Here is a 23416-nt window from a genome sequence, read left to right on the forward strand (position 1 = left end):
GGTTTTGGGGGAGGGCGATTTTAGGTTGGGGGGCAGGGGGCAGAATTTGGGGGGTTTGGGTTTTTTTAGCGGGATTTGGTTTTTTTTGGGAGGGGGTTTTGGGGCTTTGGGGGGAGTTTGGGGAGGATTTGGGGTTTTCGGGGAGGGGGATTTCAGAGTGGTGGGGCATGGGGCAGAATTTGGGGGAGTTTCGGGGGATTTGGGGGGTGTGGAATTTGGGGGCGACTTCGCAGAATTTTGGGGGGATTTGGAGAGACGGATAAAAGGGGGGGGGATGGGAACCACGAGACCACGCCCCACCCCCCAAACTCCCCCCCGAGTCCCCCCAAATCCCCCCAAAATCCTCTCCCCCCTACCCCACCTCCCCCCGGTGACCCTTCCCCAGAATTTTTGGGATTCTTTGGGGATTTTCCGGGGGATTTTGTTTTGGGATTTTCTTTTGGGCGGCTCCGAGGCTGCGGCTGCGCGGAGGCTCCGGGGTGGGGAGGGGGGGCGGGAGGGGGGGGGGTGGGAATTATTTGGGAATTTTGGGGGGTCCTGGAGGAGTTTTGGGGGGATTTTGGGGGATCCTGGGGAGTTTGGGGGGTTCAGGATGCGCTTCCTCCCCCCCATCCCCCCCAGCCTCGTCCTCCTCCTCCTCCTCCTCCGCGCCAGGCAGGTAAGGGGGAGAATTTCGGGAATTTTGGGGAGGGGGGATCTTTTTGTGAATTGGTTTTTTTTTTTTTTTTTTTTTTTTGGGAGGGGGAGGGGGGCGACGGCGGCGGGAATTTTGGGAATTGCGGGAATTTTGGGAATTGCGGGGATGGCGCTGGGTGTGGCCGTGGGGGAGGGGAGTGGGACACGGGGACAGAGCAGGGGGGGGAGGGAAGGGACGGGGGGAACTGGGGACACTGGGGGGCACTGGGGGGACACTGGGAACAGTGGGAACACCCCCAGTTTGAACTGGGGGACAAGTGGGGACCTTCCCAGACACCCCCAGTTTGAACTGGGAGACACTGGGGGGACTCTCGGGGACAGCTGAGGACACTGGGAGAAAGGAGCTCTCCAAAAACTCCAAAATTCCCCCCCAAACCCCCCAAAATTCCCTAGAAAATCTCCAAAACCCCCAAAATTCCCCCCAAAACCCCCAAAAATTCCCCCCCAAAAAACTCTAAAAACTCCAAAATTCCCCCACAAAAAGCCAAAAACCGCGCGGGCTGGGAGGCTTTTGGGGGTCCTGGGGGATTTTGGGGTTCTGGTCCCCTAAATTTGGGATGTTGGCGGGTTCCCACCCCGAACTCGCCCCAAACCCGCCCCAAACCCGCCCCAAACCCGCCCCTCACTAATCCCGGCCTAAGCCCGCCCCAAACCCTCCCCGGTGCCGGTGCCGGTCCCGCCCCGTTTCGGGGCCGTTCGGGCTGGCCCCGGGCCAGCGGCAGCGACGTCACCCCCGGGCCCCGCTCCCAGCGGGGGCGGCTCGGAGCGGGCCCCCGCACCGGCACCGGCGACAGCCCCGGGACGGGGGCGACACCCCCCGGACACCGGCGACTCCGCTGGACACCGGTGACAGCCCCGGGGGGGCTTTGGGGGGCTCCCGGTGCCACCCCGGGACCCCTTTAAAACCGCGGGGGCGGCTCCGATCGGGCCGGTACCGGGTCCCGGTGCCACCCCCGGGAGGGATCGAGGGTGCGACCCCCTGGTGCCGGTGCCATCCCCGGTTCCCGGTCCACCCCCCGGTTCCCGGTGCCGCGTTTTTAAGGCGGGTGGGGCTCTGCTCGAACCGGTCCCGGTTCCCGGTACCACCCCCGGGGGGAGGTGAGGGTGCTACCCCCCCCAATCCCGGTCCCGGTTGCCGGTGCCGCGTTTTTTACGGCGGGGGGCTCTGATCGAACCGATCCCGGTCCCGATTGACGGTGCCACCCCCGATTCCCGGTACCGCGTTTTTACCGCGGTGGGGAGGGAGGCTCTCCTCGAGCCGCTGCCGGTTCCCGGTGTCACCGGGGGGGGTGATGGGCACGGGGCGCTGCCGGTGGCGGCGGCGACAATGACGGTGCCGCTGCTGAAGATCGGGGCCGTGCTCAGCACCATGGCCATGGTCACCAACTGGATGTCCCAGACCCTCCCGTCGCTCGTGGGGCTCAACGGCACCGCCGTGTCCCGGGCCGGGACATCCGAGAAAATCGTGAGTGACCCCCCCGGTACCGGGGGGAGGAATCCCCGAAGCGGGAGGGGGTCGGTTTTGGGGTTTTTTTTGGGGGTTTTTTGGGGCTGGCGAAGGCTGCGGCAGAGGTGGGGGCTCGGGGGGGGGGGAACGACCCCCCACCCCCCGGTGCTTACCGATGCACCGGGACCCCTCGAAATCCCCCCAGGGACCCCTAGTCTGCCCCCCCCCCCCCCCCGGTTTTGGGGACCCCCCCCTTTGCCACCCCCTGAATCCCCCCGGTGCTTCCCGGTGCACCGGTACCTCCCCACCCCCCCCACCGGGACCTCCCTGAATCCCCTCCCGGTTTTGGGGACACCCCCCCCCCCCCCCAACACCCCTGAATTTTGGGCACCCCCTCTTTGCCACCCCCGGTTCTTCTCGGAGCACCGGGACCCCTCCAGAATCCACCCGGTTTTGGGGACCCCCTAGCCCCCCCCGGGCAACCCCCGCATCGTCCCGGGCATCCCCCGAATTTTGGGGACCCCTCTTTGCCACCCCCGGGACCCCCCCGAAATTCCCCGGGGACCCTCCCGGGCACCCCCCGATTTCTGGGGACCCCCCTCCAGTTTGGGGAGCCCCCCGAATTCCTCCCGGAAATCCCAAATTTTAGGCACCCCCCCCCCAATTCTCCCTCCAATTCTTGTCCCCCCCTTCCCAAAATTCTGCCGGAACCCCCCCTGGAATTCCCACCGGCAATTTTGGGATGCCCCCCCCAGATTTTGGGATCATCCCCGGACCTCCCCCCCTCCCCCGCAATTTTTGGGGGGGGTCCTCGATCCCTTTTTTCCCCTGGAAAATCCAAATTTTGGGGGGATTTTGGGACTGCGGCAGCTCCGGGGGCAAAAGACTTCCCAGAATTGGAACGGGAATAGGTTTTGGGGTTAAAAATCTGTTTTTTAGAGGTTTTTTTTTTTTTGCAAGGGGGGGGCTAAGATTTGGGAGCGGAGCTTAGGATATTGCCGTCAATTTTGGGAAGGAGAGGAATATTTGGGATCAAATTGTATGAACCCCCCAAAAATCCCATTTGGAATTTGGGGGGGTGGGAGGGAAGGCCTGGAAAAGGGGGAGGGGGGAATTTTGGGGGGTTCGGGGGATTTTTGGGGTTTTTTTTTGATTTTTTTTTAATTTTGGGATCACATTCCCAGCTCCTCCCCCCCCCCCCCCCCCAGCTGTCAATCAGCGCCGCGGGGTAATTAGCGGCCGCCGGACGTTAATTAGCGCCTCATTAACCACCCTTGTTCCTCATTTATCACCGGGAAGCGGCCCCTGGAATAAAAACCAGGAATGGGCAGAATTCATCTCAAAAATCCCGGGAGGTTTTCTTTCTTTTTTTTTTTTTTTTTGCTTGCTTGCCTTTTTTCTCTTTTTGTGATTTTTTTTAATTTTTTTTTTTTTTCCCCCGGGATTTTGGAGGTTTTTGGGGGAAACCGGATTTTTAAAAAATTTTTTCCTCCCCTTCCCAAAGGGATGGGATAGAATTTCCCAGCTCAGCCCTGGGGATTTGGCATTTGGGGAAAAAAAACTGGATTCTCACACCACCCCAAAAAAATGGGAAGGGCTCCCTCTTTTTTTATTCCTGGATTTTGGGGTTTCTGGGATGAGAGAGAATCCCTGGATTTTGGGGTCCCTCATTCCTGAATGTTTGGGACACAGTCCCTGAATTTGGGGTCTCTTCCCTTAGAAATTCCCCCTTTTTCCCCCAAGATCCCAAATTCCTCTCCCCAGTTTCCTCCTCATCCCAAATTCCCCCTTTTTCCCCCCAAATCCCAGATTCTGCCTCCATCCCTGAGAAATTCCCCGTTGGCCCCTTTCTCCCCTTTTCCCCCAAAATCCCAAATCTCGCCTCCATCCCAGAGAAATTCTCCCTTTTTTCCCTCTTTTCTCCCCAAAATCCCAAACCCCTCCCAGCGCCTCCCCCCCGGCCAGGCCGCTCTCATTAATTATTCATTAACGCTCTCTCATTAATTATTCATTAACGCTCCCTAATTAAGGATTCATGACGGCTCCAGAGGGTGGGGGAGGGGCTGCGGCTGCTCCCGCTCCCGTTTTTTTCCTTGGAATTTTTTTATTCCCGGATTTTCCATTTTGGGTGGAAAATCTGGGATTTTGGGGCAGGCGCCATGTGGGGTAATTCCCGAGGTTTATCCCGGTTTTTTGGGGGGGTTTATCCCGCATTTTTGGGGAGATCCTGGAGGGATTTTCCTCTTTTTTCTTTTTTTTTTTTTCCTGTGGAGTGTGATGTCAGCGCGGTTGTGACGTCATCTGCCGGGGAATGGGAGAAAAAAAGGGAAAAATGGGGGAAAATGGGGGAAAAAGGGGCAAATTGGGGAAGAAAGAGGGGGGAAGAAACAGGGGAAATGGGAGGAAAGAGGGTGAAAAGAGGCAAAAATGGTAATAAATTGAATTTTGGGATCGGGATTCTCTGGCACCTGGGAATTTCCAGATCTTCCTGGGTTTTTTTGGAATTCTGAGATACCGATCCTGATTTTCCAGACCCTTTTCCAGAGCCCAGACGAGGGCTGGCAGGTTTTCACCTCGGCGCAGGCTCCGGACGGGAAATGTCTCTGCACCGCCGTGATTCCCGTGCAGGGATCCTGCTCCCGGGACCTCCGCAGCCTCCAGCTCCGGCAGCTCCTGGAAAAGGTCGGGAATTCCCAAATGATCCACACCCAATTAATTAATTGACGGGAACGGGTTCATTACTGTGGAATCAGTTAATGAATTAACTTGCAGTGGGTAATGAAGGAGTTAATTGGTGTTGGGAATGTGGGGATTTGGGATTTCGGTGGAAATCCCTGTGGGATTCCAGGGATGAGGATTCTTACTGAGATTCCCATTAATGACCGCGATTAACCCCATTAATTATCCTGATTAACCCCGTTAATGACCCCTCCAGGTGCAGAACATCTCCCAGTCCATGGAAGTCCTGGACCTCCGCACCTTCCGGGACCTGCAGTACGTGCGGAACACGGAGGCGCTGATGAAGGGCCTGGACTCGCGGCTCCGCGTGGCCTCTGAGGGCCACAAAGCCCTCAACGCCCGCAGCTTCCAGGTGAGAAATTCCCACCTTTTACCTCAAAAAATCCCGGTGTTCCAGCCCCCTTTTCCCCTGATGTATTCGGTATTTTTCCCTGATTTATTCCCGCTGTATTTCAGGTTTCTCCTTGTTTATTCCTTCCACATTTCAGGATTTTCCCTGTGGGACCAGGCCTTGGGATCCTTTTGGGGCTTCCAGAGCTGAAAATCCCAAATTTTTTTCAGAGTTCCCAAACCTGAACACCCCCATTTATCCCAAGGAACAAACAGCTTCCAAAAAACCCCTGAACCCCAGGATTTCGGGACCGATTTTTCCTGATTTTTTTCCCCACAGGATCAGAAGGTGAACCCTGGGATTTCAGGGCTGATTTTTCCCAAATCTTTTCCCCAGGATCTGAAGCAACAACAAAGTGAACCCTGGGATTTGGGGGGCATTTTTCCCGATTTTTTTTTTTCTGCAGGATCTAAAGGTGAATCCTGGGATTTTGGGGCCAATTCTTCCCAGATGTTTTCCTTAGAATCTGAAGGAACAACAAAGTGACCCCTGGGATTTTGGGGTCCACTTTCCCCCAATTTTTCCCCACAGGATCTGAAGGAGAAGATGCGGGAGCTGCTGCCGCTGCTGCCGGTGCTGGAGCAGTACAAGGCGGACTCGCGGCTCATCGTGCACCTCAAGGACGAGGTCAGGAACCTCTCTGGGATTCTCCTGGCCATCCAGGAGGAGATGGGAGCCTACGACTACGAGGAGCTGCAGCAGCGCGTGCTGCTGCTGGAGGCGCGGCTGCACGCCTGCCTGCAGAAACTAGGTAAAAAATCCCATTAGAAATCCCAAATTTTGTCTCAAATCCTAAAGAAACATGGTGGAAATCAGCCTAAAAATCCTCTTCAAAATCCTCTCTGAAATCCGCCCCAAATCCACAAGAAGTCCTCCCAGAATCTCCCCTAGAATCCCCTCAAAACATCTCTAAAATCACTTCCAAAATCCACTGCCAAAAAACCCAAAAATCCCCCAAAATCTGCCCCAAATCCCCCCAAAAGTCCCCCCAAACCTCTCCAAAATCCCCGCCAAATTTCTCCAAATATCTCTAAAATCCCCCCCCAATCCATCCCAAAATCCCCCAAAACCTTGCCAAAATTCCCCCCCCAAAACCTCTCGAAAATTCCCCCGAATTCTGTCCAAAATCTACCCAGAAATCCCCCAAAACACACCCAAAATCCCATTTTCCCTTTACAATCCCATTCCCAGACCCTCCAGGGCTTCCCTGACCCCGCTCTGGCCCCAGTACCTGTTTCCCTCTAGTTCCCATTTTTTCCCTTGTTTCCCAACTCCCTGATTTTTCCCATAACTCCTGCTTTTCTAAACCCCTGATTTTTCCCAGAATTCCATTTTTTTCTCCCAATTTTTCCAGGCTGTGGGAAGCTGACAGGGGTCAGCAATCCCATCACCATCCGCGCCTCGGGATCGCGCTTTGGATCCTGGATGACCGACACCATGACGCCCAGCACGGACAGCCGGGTGAGGGCCACCCCAAAAAACCAGGATTTTCCCAAAAAATCTCCTGGATCTGAGGGGATTTGGGGACAATCCTGGCACTTTTCTGGCACAGTGATCCCTGAAAATCCCTGGATTTGGCACCTGGAAGGGAATCTAAAATCCCTCCCAAAATCTCCCTTAACATCCCCCAAAACTTCCTGGGGTCCTCGAATCTTGGATTTGAGGGGGATTTGGGCAAAATCCCAGCAGTTTTCTGGTGAAAACCCATGGATTTGGCACCTGGCTGGGAATCCATGGGGCGTTTTTGGGGTCCCCACGCCACAGATTTGGGACTTGGGCACAATCCCCCTACTTTTTGGGCACTGTTCCCTGAAAATCCCGGATGGGGGATTTGATTGCGTCTCCAATGGGTTTAGAGCCCACCTCGATGAGGTTTGGGAACCCACCTTGAAGAGGTTTTGGTTGCATCTTGAGGGGCTTTTGATCCCACCTTGACAGGAGTTTGAACCTACCTTGCCCAGCTTGAAACCCCATTTTCCCCCCATTTTCCCCCCATTTTAACCCCATTTTCCCCCCATTTTAACCCTGTTTCTCCCCTCCAGGTGTGGTACATGGATGGCTACTACAAGGGCCGTCGCGTGCTGGAATTCCGCAGCCTCACCGACTTCGTCTCCGGCCAAAACTTTGTCCAGCACCTCCTGCCTCACCCTTGGGCCGGCACCGGCCACGTGGTCTTCAACGGCTCCTTGTACTACAACAAATTCCAGAGCAACGTCGCCGTCCGGTACCACTTCCGATCCCGCAGCGTCCTGGTGCAGCGCAGCCTCGCCGGCGCCGGGTACAACAACACCTTCCCCTACTCCTGGGGCGGCTTTTCTGACATCGACTTCATGGTGGATGAAAACGGACTTTGGGCCGTCTACACCACCAACCAAAACGCCGGGAATATCGTGGTGAGCCGGGTGGATCCACACACTTTGGAAGTGCTGCGGAGCTGGGATACGGGATACCCCAAGCGGAGCGCGGGCGAGTCCTTCATGATCTGCGGGATTCTCTACGTCACCAATTCCCACCTGGCCGGCGCCAAGATTTATTTCGCCTATCACACGAACACTTCCAGCTACGAGTACACGGATATCCCCTTCCATAATCAGTATTCCCACATTTCCATGCTGGACTACAACCCGCGGGAGAGGGTGCTCTACACCTGGAATAACGGCCACCAGGTCATCTACAACGTCACGCTCTTCCACGTCATCAACACGGCCGGAGAGCTGTGATGGACATTCCCAAGGGGAGGGAGAATTCCCAGCTTTTTGTTTTCTATGCTTCCACGCTTCCCCTTTAACGTCTGCGGAATTCTGGAGGGATGCAATGATGAGATGGAAATTCCCGGTTGTCAGTGTGTCCCAAACTCTACTTCTGCTTTATTCCAATTATTTCATGCCTATGCTGCATTCCCCTCTTTTTTCCCCCTCTTTTTCCCCTTTTTTTTCTTTTTTCCCCTCTTTCCCCCCCCTTTTAAAATCTTTTTTCCCTTTTTTGTCCCCTTTTCCCCCCTTCTTTCCCCCATTTCTCCCTTTTTCCCCCCTTTATTTCCCCATTTTTTCCCCCCAGCTCTTTGGATTTTTTTTTCCCCACATTTTTCTCCCAATTCTGCAATTTTTTCCCTTCCTCCTCCTCCTCGGTTCCTCTGGAATTCCGTCGGATTCATGGCGCATGGAGCTGCTCTGCCTTGGGTTTTTCCGTATTTTTTTTGGGAATTTCGGGGCCAAATTCCATCTTTATTTCGACGGCAAATAAAAAAAAAAAAATCTCTCTGGCCTTTGGTGGGAGTTGATGGCTTCCCCCCCCCCTCCTTTCTGCCCTGTTTTAAATTATTTTTAAAATTTATTATTTTAATTTCTCGCTCCCAGGGTTTTTCTGATATTTTCCTGCTTTTTTCCTGCCTGTTTTTCCAAAGAGGAAGAGGCAGAAAAGGGGGAAAAAGGATGGAAAATGGGAAAAGAGGATAGAAAGGTGGAAGAGAGGATGGAAAAGAAGAAACAGCGGAAGCGATGAAGAAGCTGGGATGATCCAGAGGGGATGGAGGATTTGGGATAGTCCTGAAGGTTTGGGATAATCCCAGGAATGGGCACGGATCCCGCTGGAGATTAGGAATGGGCACGGATCCCAGGGAATGGGCACGGATCCCAGTCCTGGCACCAGAGGAGGAATTTTGGGAAGTGCACCTGAGATCCCGCTGGCTCTGGGCAGCACCGGGAAAAGGCCCTGAAGGGATTAATTAGGAATTTAATTGGGAATTATGGCCAGCACAGCAGGGAGGGATCCAAGGGGCCAGAGCGACGGTAGCGGCACCTGGTGAGAAGGAACAGGGACTGGGACTGGGAATGTGGGAATGGAAAAGGGAATGTAGAAATGGAAAGGCCATACCAGGAATATGAGAATGGGACAGGGAATATGGGGCTGGGAATGTGGGAATGGCAACCAGACAGAGAATTTGGAACAGGGAATGAGACCGGGAATGGGATGGGAGCAGGATGGGACTGGCAGGGGGTGACACCCTGTGGTGGATTCAGTGTTGGCTAAATTCCCATGGAATCTCTAGAATTATTTACTTGTTCCTTGTTGTGAGATAGGATTAGGAGGAAGTTAAAGTGGGCTTAAAACTTTAAAAGGGTATGAAGAAAACTTTAGTAATAGGACTAAAAGAAGGAATAGTAAGAATCAGAATAAAACTTTAGGAACACTTCTCCTCCCCTCCCCACTACTGACAATATACAGAGACAAATTTGGTATTCTCAGTCAGTTTACTTCTGCTAAAATAATCTTTCATCAGTTTTCTTAGGGAGAAGAGTCTTTCTTTCCATGGCTATGGAGATTTTTCTACAAGGAACAGTTTTCTTGTGGCCTCAATTTTCACCAATAGCATTTGTGAAGTCCTTCTCATCTTCCACAGCCTCCCCACAGCTGCATTTTTTGGCTATTTAACTTATTGGGGTGCCATTTTTAAGGATGAGCTGTTTAAAAGTTACAATTTGCTTCTTAACGTGCCTGCTCTCAAAGCTAGGCAGCAATTGGTTTTGCTAGGCACAGAAGAAACTCTCAGCAGTTTTTTTCAGAAAAAAATCATTTAGGTGGGTGGCTTCTTCCTGCCTCTCTAGATGTCCATGCAAAAAACCAACACACAGAGGAACCGGTGGGGGGCAACAGGAGCAAAAGTGGGGGCAGGGAGATCCTGGACAGGGGAGCCAGCCTTAGACTGAGTGGCCAGCTGCCTGCTGAAACTTCGCATTGGGCAGGATGCCTCCGCGACCCAAGCTGGCACCAGTGCCAAGTCAGGCTGGTTTGAGAGTGCCAAGTACCTCCTGCAATCTGACATCATGAACCTGGGCAGGTGAGTTTTGTTTCCCAGGGAAAAGTGGCGGCGTTGGTGTTCGGGAGCCTGTGGCTGAGAGGGGTCAGCTGGCTGCTGGAATTCCACAAGTCCCAGGATGCCTCCCAGACCCCCACAGCCACCACCACAAAATCAGGCTGCTTTGAGAGTCCCAAGCACCTCCTGCAAACCTCCTCTGGCTGTCGCTCCTTCTTCAGGGTTTGGATTGAGGGAAAAATCTCTGTTTTTCCATTACTTGAGAGATCTGAAGTGAGGAGAACTCCTCTTTTCACAATATTTAAGGCGATTAAATTAAATGGCCAAGGCCATCTATTGGCCATTTTATCAGTTTCAGTGGAGGCAACTGCCTCATTTTCTTATTCTAAGGGGTTCACTTGAAGGAAGCTCTGCCTTTTTCAGCATTTTAGGGATTTTTTGGCTCTCTTTGGGTAAGAGGCAGGGTTTTGTCATTTATTTCAGAGCAATTTTTTGCGGGGACCGCCCCTGTTTTTTTTTTGCCGCCCTCCCTGCCCGCAGCCCCGGCTGGGGTGGGCGGCGGTGCTGCCGCCGTGTGGGCCGAGCGCGGTACTGCAGCCCTGCACGGGCAGGCAGCCCCGCGGCCGCCATGTTGGGAGTGGCGTGTCCCGGATGTCGCGGACTCGCTTGACCTTCTCAAGGTGGCGCCAAAAAGGGCGGGAAAATAGAAGAGCACCCCCCCCCCCCCGAAAGTCTGCCGCCTTGTGGACAGAGAGCAGTACTGCAGCCCCCCCCCCCCCAGCCAGCGCTCCAATCTGCAATATAGATTGTAAATGTAAAAATATTTAAAAGTAGTTTAAAATAAAGTGGGGATTTTTTGGTTTTTTTAGGTTCTAGGCTGGGGTTTTAAAAAAATAATATAAATATAAATAATATAAAAATATAAATCCAACTGTACAAATATATTCTATATATACCCATACCTGTAAATATCTAATCTAAATAAATTAAAGTAAGAGAAATATTTACCATATAAATAATATATCCATTGTTATAGTAAAAGGTATTCTCTAAAGTATATATATCTATAAACACAATAAATAAAAACTATAAACATACATGTGAATATAATTATGCATAACAAAATTATTTTTAAATCTTGAAATATGGTGTAAATAAAAGGGGTGTTTGTGGTTTTTATTTGGTTAGAGGCAGGGGTTTTATTTTAAATAATGTAAGTATTATAGAAATGTTTATCTAAATATAGAAATATAAAATAAATATATAAAGATATAAATCTATAACTAAACTATAAATTTATATTTAAATATAAATATATGTAAGTAATATGAAGAGGTGTAATATAGGATATACATAATATTATATGGCAATATAAGGTATTAATATAAATGTGTATATGAATATGAAAAATATAAATATAAAGATATGTAAATGTAGTTTAAAAGAAAGGGCTTTTTTTTGGTATTTATTTGGTTAGAGGCAGGGTTTTTATTTTTAAATAATATGAATAATAGATATTATTGGCATAAATTTCTAAATATAGAAAGATATAGATATAAAAATATAGATAGAGAAATATAAAATACAAATAAATATAAATAGGAGGAAGAGATATAATATAGAACACAAATAACACCATACATTAATATAGATTTAAAATGTCAATGTGAGTTTAAATATGAAAAATATAATTTAAAAAAATTAAATAAAGTTTAAAAGAAAGGTGCTCTTTTTGCTTTTTATTTTGGTAGAGGAAGGGGTTTAATTTGAAATAATATAAGTGTTACAGAAGTAAAATCTTAACCAGAAATATATAATCAATATGTAGAAATACATTAATAAATCTAAGGAATAGATGAAATATAGAATATAAAATATTACATAAATAGAAAATTATAAATATAAATTTATAAATCAACGTTAAACATCTGTGTACATTACAAATAGAAATTTGAATATAAAAATGAAAAAATATAAAAATAAAATATATTAAAATATGACCGAGTGTAGCCAAAGAGCCGATGATAGCCAAGTGTATCCGACACTAGCCAAGTGTAGCCAAAGAACTGAATATGACTGAGATGAGACGAACCGTGCTGAGTTCAGCCCAAAAGACGAACCAAGCCAAATTTAGCCGAGTTCAATGGAACAGAACCGAACGCCGCTGCCTTTGGCTGAATCAAACAAGCTCAGTCGAATCAAGGAGGGACCAGCCCAACCATGCGACCTCGACCGAACCGAGGCGAAGCTTACACACTGAGCGGCTCAGAGCTCAGCCGAGCTGAGCCATGCCGAACACACAGATCGGCTCCAAGTTCGGCCGAACCGAGACCTACATTGCCGAACAGCCGAATCTAGCTGAACGCAGCTGACAATAGCCGAGTTTTTCCCCAGAGAAAAGGGCCGGCGTGTTTGTTCCAGGGGCCTGTGTCCCGGAGTGGCCGGCTGCCTCCTGAAATTCGGCATTGCACAGGATGCCTCCCAGAGGCAAGCTGACACCAGTGCCAAGTCATGCTGGTTTGAGAGTGCCAAGTACCTCCTGCAAACTGACACCAGGAAGCAGGATGGGTGACTGCTGCCGGCTGGGGACCATGTACAAACCACAAACGGAACAGGACTGCTGTGGAACGTGCCTTGAGCTATTTTATTTTTCAGCATCACTCTCATTACATGGCTATGACAATGGGAAGATGCCAGCAGCTCACATCCCAAGCAGCAGACAAAGAACATAATGTTACAACTTACTTTATAACTTTTTTGACCAATCACACAAAGCAGAAGCATATTGACAGTGGTTCCATCCAACCACTATAAGCACACGTACCTTTACTTAAAACAATTCTTACTTATTTCGAATACAATGCTTGCTTGTAAGCCTTACGACAGAATGCACAGAGCTCCATTATTAAGCTTCAAACTTCCTAATATCTTGCTAGATAAATTTTTCTGCAGCTTAGGAAGTTATCCTAGACAAGTGTTAATACATGGACCATTGTTCTATTTGTTCTTGCTTTTCTACTTTTTAAATAATTTTTCTGCTGACCAATCTCATGGCTACTGCATAGCCCTAATCACCATTCTTCTGTCTCTGAGGCCTGCCTTTTGCAGCTTTCCCAGAACCCTGATTTTGTGTATTCCCACATGACGGAGTCGACGGGAGGCAAGCACATCCGATGATGATCAACAAGACTCAATTTATTGATTTAACATGCGTGCTCTTATAACAGTGATAATAAGACTCATACATATTGCAAACTAAAGCACACTCTTGGTTCGCTATAAGAGGTCAGCTCAACCTTTGCTATCAGATACTCAGGATGCCTATGTTTTCTCCCCTCATTAGCTAGTCTCTTCTTCTGCATCCCATTATCGTATAACTTCCTGCTCAAGGACACTCTGGCCCTGCCAAAGGCCCCCCACCAGAGGCCCATTGCTTTACCAGCAGTATTTTATCATGTCCCTTCTCTTCAAGCCACGTCTCCACAAAACTCTCCACACCCACAGGGGACTTTTGTTTTCCAGGGAAAAGGGCCAGCATCAGTGTTCCAGGGCCTCTGTCTTGCAGGGGCCAGCTGGCTCCTAAAATTTGGCATTGAGCAGGATGCATTCCAGATCCAAGCTGGCACCACTTGCAACTCAGAGTGGTTTGAGAGTGCCAAGTACCTCCTGCAAACTGACACCATGAAACTCAGTTGCTGAGCTTAGCTGGGAAAAGAGCAGGTGTTGCTTTCCAGGGGCCTGTGTCTGGGAGCGGCCGGCTAACACCTGAAATTCCGCATTGCCAAGGATGCCTGCCAGAGGCAAGCTGGCACCAGTGCCAAGTCAGGCTGGTTTGAGAGTGCCAAGTACCTCCTGCAAACTGACACCATGAAACTGAGGTGGTGACTTTTGCTTCCCTGGGAAAATGGCCGTTGTTTGTGTTCCAGGGCCTGTGGCCCGGAGAGGCCGGCTGGCTCCGAAAAATCCATATTGCGCAGGATGCCTGCCAGAGGCAAGCTGGCACCAGTGCCAAGTCAGGCTGGTTTGAGAGTGCCAAGTACCTCCTGCAAACTGACACCCAGAAGCAGGATTGGTTCCTTTTCTTTCATAGGGAAAATGGCCGTTGTTTGTGTTCCAGGGCCTGTGGCCCGGAGAGGCCGGCTGGCTCCTAAAAATCCATATTGCGCAGGATGCCTGCCAGAGGGAAGCTGGCACCAGTGCCAAGTCAGGCTGGTTTGAGAGTGCCAAGTACCTCCTGCAAACTGACACCCAGAAGCAGGATTGGTTCCTTTTCTTTCATAGGGAAAATGGCCGTTGTTTGTGTTCCAGGGCCTGTGGCCCGGAGAGGCCGGCTGGCTCCTAAAAATCCATATTGCGCAGGATGCCTGCCAGAGGCAAGCTGGCACCAGTGCCAAGTCAGGCTGGTTTGAGAGTGCCAGTACCTCCTGCAAACTGACACCATGAAACTGAGGTGGTGACTTTTGCTTCCCTGGGAAAATGGCCGTTGTTTGTGTTCCAGGGCCTGTGGCCCGGAGAGGCCGGCTGGCTCCTAAAAATCCATATTGCGCAGGATGCCTGCCAGAGGCAAGCTGGCACCAGTGCCAAGTCAGGCTGGTTTGAGAGTGCCAAGTACCTCCTGCAAACTGACACCATGAAACTGAGGTGGTGACTTTTGCTTCCCTGGGAAAATGGCCGTTGTTTGTGTTCCAGGGCCTGTGGCCCGGAGAGGCCGGCTGGCTCCTAAAAATCCATATTGCGCAGGATGCCTGCCAGAGGCAAGCTGGCACCAGTGCCAAGTCAGGCTGGTTTGAGAGTGCCAAGTACCTCCTGCAAACTGACACCATGAAACTGAGGTGGTGACTTTTGCTTCCCTGGGAAAATGGCCGTTGTTTGTGTTCCAGGGCCTGCGGCCCGGAGAGGCCGGCTGGCTCCTAAAAATCCATATTGCGCAGGATGACTGCCAGAGGCAAGCTGGCACCAGTGCCAAGTCAGGCTGGTTTGAGAGTGCCAAGTACCTCCTGCAAACTGACACCATGAAACTGAGGTGGTGACTTTTGCTTACCTGGGAAAAAAAGCCGTTGTTTGTGTTCCAGGGCCTGTGGCCCGGAGAGGCCGGCTGGCTCCTAAAAATCCATATTGCGCAGGATGCCTGCCAGAGGCAAGCTGGCACCAGTGCCAAGTCAGGCTGGTTTGAGAGTGCCAAGTACCTCCTGCAAACTGACACCAAGAAGCAGGGTTGGTTCCTTTTCTTTCATAGGGAAAATGGCCGTTGTTTGTGTTCCAGGGCCTGTGGCCCGGAGAGGCCGGCTGGCTCCTAAAAATCCATATTGCGCAGGATGCCTGCCAGAGGCAAGCTGGCACCAGTGCCAAGTCAGGCTGGTTTGAGAGTGCCAAGTACCTCCTGCAAACTGACACCCAGAAGCAGGATTGGTTCCTTTTCTTTCATAGGGAAAATGGCCGTTGTTTGTGTTCCAGGGCCTGTGGCCCGGAGAGGCCGGCTGGCTCCTAAAAATCCATATTGCGCAGGATGCCTGCCAGAGGCAAGCTGGCACCAGTGCCAAGTCAGGCTGGTTTGAGAGTGCCAAGTACCTCCTGCAAACTGACACCCAGAAGCAGGATTGGTTCCTTTTCTTTCATAGGGAAAATGGCCGTTGTTTGTGTTCCAGGGCCTGTGGCCCGGAGAGGCCGGCTGGCTCCGAAAAATCCATATTGCGCAGGATGCCTGCCAGAGGCAAGCTGGCACCAGTGCCAAGTCAGGCTGGTTTGAGAGTGCCAAGTACCTCCTGCAAACTGACACCATGAAACTGAGGTGGTGACTTTTGCTTCCCTGGGAAAATGGCCGTTGTTTGTGTTCCAGGGCCTGTGGCCCGGAGAGGCCGGCTGGCTCCTAAAAATCCATATTGCGCAGGATGCCTGCCAGAGGCAAGCTGGCACCAGTGCCAAGTCAGGCTGGTTTGAGAGTGCCAAGTACCTCCTGCAAACTGACACCATGAAACTGAGGTGGTGACTTTTGCTTACCTGGGAAAAGGGCCGTTGCTTGTGTTCCAGGGCCTGTGGCCCGGAGAGGCCGGCTGGCTCCTAAAAATCCATATTGCGCAGGATGCCTGCCAGAGGCAAGCTGGCACCAGTGCCAAGTCAGGCTGGTTTGAGAGTGCCAAGTACCTCCTGCAATTTGACACCATGAAACTGAGGTGGTGACTTTTGCTTACCTGGGAAAATGGCCGTGGTTTGTGTTCCAGGGCCTGTGGCCCGGAGAGGCCGGCTGGCTCCTAAAAATCCATATTGCGCAGGATGCCTGCCAGAGGCAAGCTGGCACCAGTGCCAAGTCAGGCTGGTTTGAGGGTGCCAAGTACCTCCTGCAAACTGACACCATGAAACTGAGGTGGTGACTTTTGCTTACCTGGGAAAAGGGCCGTTGCTTGTGTTCCAGGGCCTGTGGCCCGGAGAGGCCGGCTGGCTCCTAAAAATCCATATTGCGCAGGATGCCTGCCAGAGGCAAGCTGGCACCAGTGCCAAGTCAGGCTGGTTTGAGAGTGCCAAGTACCTCCTGCAAACTGACACCAAGAAGCAGGGTTGGTTCCTTTTCTTTCATAGGGAAAATGGCCGTTGTTTGTGTTCCAGGGCCTGTGGCCTGGAGAAGCCGGCTGGCTCCGAAAAATCCATATTGCGCAGGATGCCTGCCAGAGGCAAGCTGGCACCAGTGCCAAGTCAGGCTGGTTTGAGAGTGCCAAGTACCTCCTGCAAACTGACACCATGAAACTGAGGTGGTGACTTTTGCTTCCCTGGGAAAAGGGCCGTTGCTTGTGTTCCAGGGCCTGTGGCTCGGAGAGGCCGGCTGGCTCCTAAAAATCCATATTGCGCAGGATGCCTGCCAGAGGCAAGCTGGCACCAGTGCCAAGTCAGGCTGGTTTGAGAGTGCCAAGTACCTCCTGCAAACTGACACCATGAAACTGAGGTGGTGACTTTTGCTTACCTGGGAAAAAAGCCGTTGTTTGTGTTCCAGGGCCTGTGGCCCGGAGAGGCCGGCTGGCTCCTAAAAATCCATATTGCGCAGGATGCCTGCCAGAGGCAAGCTGGCACCAGTGCCAAGTCAGGCTGGTTTGAGAGTGCCAAGTACCTCCTGCAAACTGACACCATGAAACTGAGGTGGTGACTTTTGCTTACCTGGGAAAATGGCCGTTGTTTGTGTTCCAGGGCCTGTGGCCTGGAGAGGCCGGCTGGCTCCTAAAAATCCATATTGCGCAGGATGCCTGCCAGAGGGAAGCTGGCACCAGTGCCAAGTCAGGCTGGTTTGAGAGTGCCAAGTACCTCCTGCAAACTGACACCCAGAAGCAGGATTGGTTCCTTTTCTTTCATAGGGAAAATGGCCGTTGTTTGTGTTCCAGGGCCTGTGGCCCGGAGAGGCCGGCTGGCTCCTAAAAATCCATATTGCGCAGGATGCCTGCCAGAGGCAAGCTGGCACCAGTGCCAAGTCAGGCTGGTTTGAGAGTGCCAGTACCTCCTGCAAACTGACACCATGAAACTGAGGTGGTGACTTTTGCTTCCCTGGGAAAATGGCCGTTGTTTGTGTTCCAGGGCCTGTGGCCCGGAGAGGCCGGCTGGCTCCTAAAAATCCATATTGCGCAGGATGCCTGCCAGAGGCAAGCTGGCACCAGTGCCAAGTCAGGCTGGTTTGAGAGTGCCAAGTACCTCCTGCAAACTGACACCATGAAACTGAGGTGGTGACTTTTGCTTCCCTGGGAAAATGGCCGTTGTTTGTGTTCCAGGGCCTGTGGCCCGGAGAGGCCGGCTGGCTCCTAAAAATCCATATTGCGCAGGATGCCTGCCAGAGGCAAGCTGGCACCAGTGCCAAGTCAGGCTGGTTTGAGAGTGCCAAGTACCTCCTGCAAACTGACACCATGAAACTGAGGTGGTGACTTTTGCTTCCCTGGGAAAATGGCCGTTGTTTGTGTTCCAGGGCCTGCGGCCCGGAGAGGCCGGCTGGCTCCTAAAAATCCATATTGCGCAGGATGACTGCCAGAGGCAAGCTGGCACCAGTGCCAAGTCAGGCTGGTTTGAGAGTGCCAAGTACCTCCTGCAAACTGACACCATGAAACTGAGGTGGTGACTTTTGCTTACCTGGGAAAAAAAGCCGTTGTTTGTGTTCCAGGGCCTGTGGCCCGGAGAGGCCGGCTGGCTCCTAAAAATCCATATTGCGCAGGATGCCTGCCAGAGGCAAGCTGGCACCAGTGCCAAGTCAGGCTGGTTTGAGAGTGCCAAGTACCTCCTGCAAACTGACACCAAGAAGCAGGGTTGGTTCCTTTTCTTTCATAGGGAAAATGGCCGTTGTTTGTGTTCCAGGGCCTGTGGCCCGGAGAGGCCGGCTGGCTCCTAAAAATCCATATTGCGCAGGATGCCTGCCAGAGGCAAGCTGGCACCAGTGCCAAGTCAGGCTGGTTTGAGAGTGCCAAGTACCTCCTGCAAACTGACACCCAGAAGCAGGATTGGTTCCTTTTCTTTCATAGGGAAAATGGCCGTTGTTTGTGTTCCAGGGCCTGTGGCCCGGAGAGGCCGGCTGGCTCCTAAAAATCCATATTGCGCAGGATGCCTGCCAGAGGCAAGCTGGCACCAGTGCCAAGTCAGGCTGGTTTGAGAGTGCCAAGTACCTCCTGCAAACTGACACCCAGAAGCAGGATTGGTTCCTTTTCTTTCATAGGGAAAATGGCCGTTGTTTGTGTTCCAGGGCCTGTGGCCCGGAGAGGCCGGCTGGCTCCGAAAAATCCATATTGCGCAGGATGCCTGCCAGAGGCAAGCTGGCACCAGTGCCAAGTCAGGCTGGTTTGAGAGTGCCAAGTACCTCCTGCAAACTGACACCATGAAACTGAGGTGGTGACTTTTGCTTCCCTGGGAAAATGGCCGTTGTTTGTGTTCCAGGGCCTGTGGCCCGGAGAGGCCGGCTGGCTCCTAAAAATCCATATTGCGCAGGATGCCTGCCAGAGGCAAGCTGGCACCAGTGCCAAGTCAGGCTGGTTTGAGAGTGCCAAGTACCTCCTGCAAACTGACACCATGAAACTGAGGTGGTGACTTTTGCTTACCTGGGAAAAGGGCCGTTGCTTGTGTTCCAGGGCCTGTGGCCCGGAGAGGCCGGCTGGCTCCTAAAAATCCATATTGCGCAGGATGCCTGCCAGAGGCAAGCTGGCACCAGTGCCAAGTCAGGCTGGTTTGAGAGTGCCAAGTACCTCCTGCAATTTGACACCATGAAACTGAGGTGGTGACTTTTGCTTACCTGGGAAAATGGCCGTGGTTTGTGTTCCAGGGCCTGTGGCCCGGAGAGGCCGGCTGGCTCCTAAAAATCCATATTGCGCAGGATGCCTGCCAGAGGCAAGCTGGCACCAGTGCCAAGTCAGGCTGGTTTGAGGGTGCCAAGTACCTCCTGCAAACTGACACCATGAAACTGAGGTGGTGACTTTTGCTTACCTGGGAAAAGGGCCGTTGCTTGTGTTCCAGGGCCTGTGGCCCGGAGAGGCCGGCTGGCTCCTAAAAATCCATATTGCGCAGGATGCCTGCCAGAGGCAAGCTGGCACCAGTGCCAAGTCAGGCTGGTTTGAGAGTGCCAAGTACCTCCTGCAAACTGACACCAAGAAGCAGGGTTGGTTCCTTTTCTTTCATAGGGAAAATGGCCGTTGTTTGTGTTCCAGGGCCTGTGGCCTGGAGAAGCCGGCTGGCTCCGAAAAATCCATATTGCGCAGGATGCCTGCCAGAGGCAAGCTGGCACCAGTGCCAAGTCAGGCTGGTTTGAGAGTGCCAAGTACCTCCTGCAAACTGACACCATGAAACTGAGGTGGTGACTTTTGCTTCCCTGGGAAAAGGGCCGTTGCTTGTGTTCCAGGGCCTGTGGCTCGGAGAGGCCGGCTGGCTCCTAAAAATCCATATTGCGCAGGATGCCTGCCAGAGGCAAGCTGGCACCAGTGCCAAGTCAGGCTGGTTTGAGAGTGCCAAGTACCTCCTGCAAACTGACACCATGAAACTGAGGTGGTGACTTTTGCTTACCTGGGAAAAAAGCCGTTGTTTGTGTTCCAGGGCCTGTGGCCCGGAGAGGCCGGCTGGCTCCTAAAAATCCATATTGCGCAGGATGCCTGCCAGAGGCAAGCTGGCACCAGTGCCAAGTCAGGCTGGTTTGAGAGTGCCAAGTACCTCCTGCAAACTGACACCATGAAACTGAGGTGGTGACTTTTGCTTACCTGGGAAAATGGCCGTTGTTTGTGTTCCAGGGCCTGTGGCCTGGAGAGGCCGGCTGGCTCCTAAAAATCCATATTGTGCAGGATGCCTGCCAGAGGCAAGCTGGCACCAGTGCCAAGTCAGGCTGGTTTGAGAGTGCCAAGTACCTCCTGCAAACTGACACCATGAAACTGAGGTGGTGACTTTTGCTTACCTGGGAAAATGGCCGTTGATTGTGTCCCAGGGCCTGTGGCCCGGAGAGGCCGGCTGGCTCCTAAAAATCCATATTGCGCAGGATGCCTGCCAGAGGCAAGCTGGCACCAGTGCCAAGTCAGGCTGGTTTGAGAGTGCCAAGAACCTCCTGCAAACTGACACCATGAAACTGAGGTGGTGACTTTTTCTTACCTGGGAAAAAAGCCGTTGTTTGTGTTCCAGGGCCTGTGGCCCGGAGAGGCCGGCTGGCTCCTAAAAATCCATATTGCGCAGGATGCCTGCCAGAGGCAAGCTGGCACCAGTGCCAAGTCAGGCTGGTTTGAGAGTGCCAAGAACCTCCTGCAAACTGACACCATGAAACTGAGGTGGTGACTTTTGCTTCCCTGGGAAAATGGCCGTGGTTTGTGTTCCAGGGCCTGTGGCCTGGAGAGGCCGGCTGGCTCCTAAAAATCCATATTGCGCAGGATGCCTGCCAGAGGCAAGCTGGCACCAGTGCCAAGTCAGGCTAGTTTGAGAGTGCCAAGTACCTCCTGCAAACTGACACCATGAAACTGAGGTGGTGACTTTTGCTTACCTGGGTAAATGGCCGTTGTTTGTGTACCAGGGCCTGTGGCCCGGAGAGGCCGGCTGGCTCCTAAAAATCCTTATTGCGCAGGATGCCTGCCAGAGGCAAGCTGGCACCAGTGCCAAGTCAGGCTGGTTTGAGAGTGCCAAGTACCTCCTGCAAACTGACACCATGAAACTGAGGTGGTGACTTTTGCTTACCTTGGAAAAGGGCCGTTGTTTGTGTCCCAGGGCCTGTGGCCCGGAGAGGCCGGCTGGCTCCTAAAAATCCATATTGCGCAGGATGCCTGCCAGAGGCAAGCTGGCACCAGTGCCAAGTCAGGCTGGTTTGAGAGTGCCAAGTACCTCCTGCAAACTGACACCATGAAACTGAGGTGGTGACATTTGCTTACCTGGGAAAAAAGCCGTTGTTTGTGTTCCAGGGCCTGTGGCCCGGAGTGGCCGGCTGGCTCCTAAAAATCCATATTGCGCAGGATGCCTGCCAGAGGCAAGCTGGCACCAGTGCCAAGTCAGGCTGGTTTGAGAGTGCCAAGTACCTCCTGCAAACTGACACCATGAAACTGAGGTGGTGACTTTTGCTTCCCTGGGAAAATGGCTGTTGTTTGTGTTCCAGGGCCTGTGGCCTGGAGAGGCCGGCTGGCTCCTAAAAATCCATATTGCGCAGGATGCCTGCCAGAGGCAAGCTGGCACCAGTGCCAAGTCAGGCTGGTTTGAGAGTGCCAAGTACCTCCTGCAAACTGACACCATGAAACTGAGGTGGTGACTTTTGCTTACCTGGGAAAATGGCCGTTGTTTGTGTCCCAGGGCCTGTGGCCCGGAGAGGCCGGCTGGCTCCTAAAAATCCATATTGCGCAGGATGCCTGCCAGAGGCAAGCTGGCACCAGTGCCAAGTCAGGCTGGTTTGAGAGTGCCAAGTACCTCCTGCAAACTGACGCCATGAAACTGAGGTAGTGACTTTTGCTTCCCTGGGAAAATGGCCGTTGTTTGTGTTCCAGGGCCTGTGGCCCGGAGAGGCCGGCTGGCTCCTAAAAATCCATATTGCGCAGGATGCCTGCCAGAGGCAAGCTGGCACCAGTGCCAAGTCAGGCTGGTTTGAGAGTGCCAAGTACCTCCTGCAAACTGACACCAAGAAGCAGGGTTGGTTCCTTTTCTTTCATAGGGAAAATGGCCGTTGTTTGTGTACCAGGGCCTGTGGCCCGGAGAAGCCGGCTGGCTCCGAAAAATCCATATTGCGCAGGATGCCTGCCAGAGGCAAGCTGGCACCAGTGCCAAGTCAGGCTGGTTTGAGAGTGCCAAGTACCTCCTGCAAACTGACACCATGAAACTGAGGTGGTGACTTTTGCTTCCCTGGGAAAAGGGCCGTTGTTTGTGTTCCAGGGCCTGTGGCCCGGAGAGGCCGGCTGGCTCCTAAAAATCCATATTGCGCAGGATGCCTGCCAGAGGCAAGCTGGCACCAGTGCCAAGTCAGGCTGGTTTGAGAGTGCCAAGTACCTCCTGCAAACTGACACCATGAAACTGAGGTGGTGACTTTTGCTTACCTGGGAAAAAAGCCGTTGTTTGTGTTCCAGGGCCTGTGGCCCGGAGAGGCCGGCTGGCTCCTAAAAATCCATATTGCGCAGGATGCCTGCCAGAGGCAAGCTGGCACCAGTGCCAAGTCAGGCTGGTTTGAGAGTGCCAAGTACCTCCTGCAAACTGACACCATGAAACTGAGGTGGTGACTTTTGCTTACCTGGGAAAATGGCCGTTGTTTGTGTTCCAGGGCCTGTGGCCTGGAGAGGCCGGCTGGCTCCTAAAAATCCATATTGCGCAGGATGCCTGCCAGAGGCAAGCTGGCACCAGTGCCAAGTCAGGCTGGTTTGAGAGTGCCAAGTACCTCCTGCAAACTGACACCATGAAACTGAGGTGGTGACTTTTGCTTCCCTGGGTAAATGGCCGTTGTTTGTGTACCAGGGCCTGTGGCCCGGAGAGGCCGGCTGGCTCCTAAAAATCCATATTGCGCAGGATGCCTGCCAGAGGCAAGCTGGCACCAGTGCCAAGTCAGGCTGGTTTGAGAGTGCCAAGTACCTCCTGCAAACTGACACCATGAAACTGAGGTGGTGACTTTTGCTTACCTGGGAAAATGGCCGTTGTTTGTGTCCCAGGGCCTGTGGCCCGGAGAGGCCGGCTGGCTCCTAAAAATCCATATTGGGCAGGATGCCTGCCAGAGGCAAGCTGGCACCAGTGCCAAGTCAGGCCGGTTTGAGAGTGCCAAGTACCTCCTGCAAACTGACGCCATGAAACTGAGGTGGTGACTTTTGCTTCCCTGGGAAAATGGCTGTTGTTTGTGTTCCAGGGCCTGTGGCCCGGAGAGGCCGGCTGGCTCCTAAAAATCCATATT

The 23416-nt window shown here is 52.5% G+C and overlaps 1 protein-coding gene across 2 annotated transcripts; it reads left to right on the forward strand.

Moving 5' to 3' along the window:
• The first annotated feature begins 591 nt into the window (after positions 1 to 591).
• On the forward strand, positions 592 to 8624 carry OLFM2 (olfactomedin 2). Of its 2 annotated transcripts, none has more exons than XM_059872211.1 (6): positions 592 to 658; positions 4676 to 4825; positions 5079 to 5234; positions 5805 to 6024; positions 6628 to 6734; positions 7316 to 8624. In XM_059872211.1, the coding sequence occupies exons 1-6, from the start codon at positions 593 to 595 to the stop codon at positions 7991 to 7993; spliced, it is 1377 nt and encodes a 458-aa protein (XP_059728194.1). In that variant the 5' UTR covers position 592; the 3' UTR covers positions 7994 to 8624. The 2 variants fall into 2 exon arrangements, with proteins under 2 accessions (XP_059728194.1, XP_059728193.1); XM_059872210.1 differs by lacking the exon at positions 592 to 658 and adding an exon at positions 1415 to 2161.
• Positions 8625 to 23416: the final 14792 nt, after the last annotated feature.

This window comes from Haemorhous mexicanus, chromosome 34 (assembly GCF_027477595.1).
Source record: "Haemorhous mexicanus isolate bHaeMex1 chromosome 34, bHaeMex1.pri, whole genome shotgun sequence".
Lineage (NCBI taxonomy): Eukaryota > Metazoa > Chordata > Aves > Passeriformes > Fringillidae > Haemorhous > Haemorhous mexicanus.

Coding starts and splice junctions, on each gene's coding strand:
- OLFM2 (XM_059872210.1), top strand. CDS start 2,024: ATGACGGTGCCGCTGCTGAAGATCGGGGCCGTGCTCAGCACCATGGCC. Junction 6,025..6,627: donor CGCCTGCCTGCAGAAACTAG/GTAAAAAATCCC, acceptor CAATTTTTCCAG/GCTGTGGGAAGCTGACAGGG. Junction 6,735..7,315: donor CGCCCAGCACGGACAGCCGG/GTGAGGGCCACC, acceptor TCTCCCCTCCAG/GTGTGGTACATGGATGGCTA.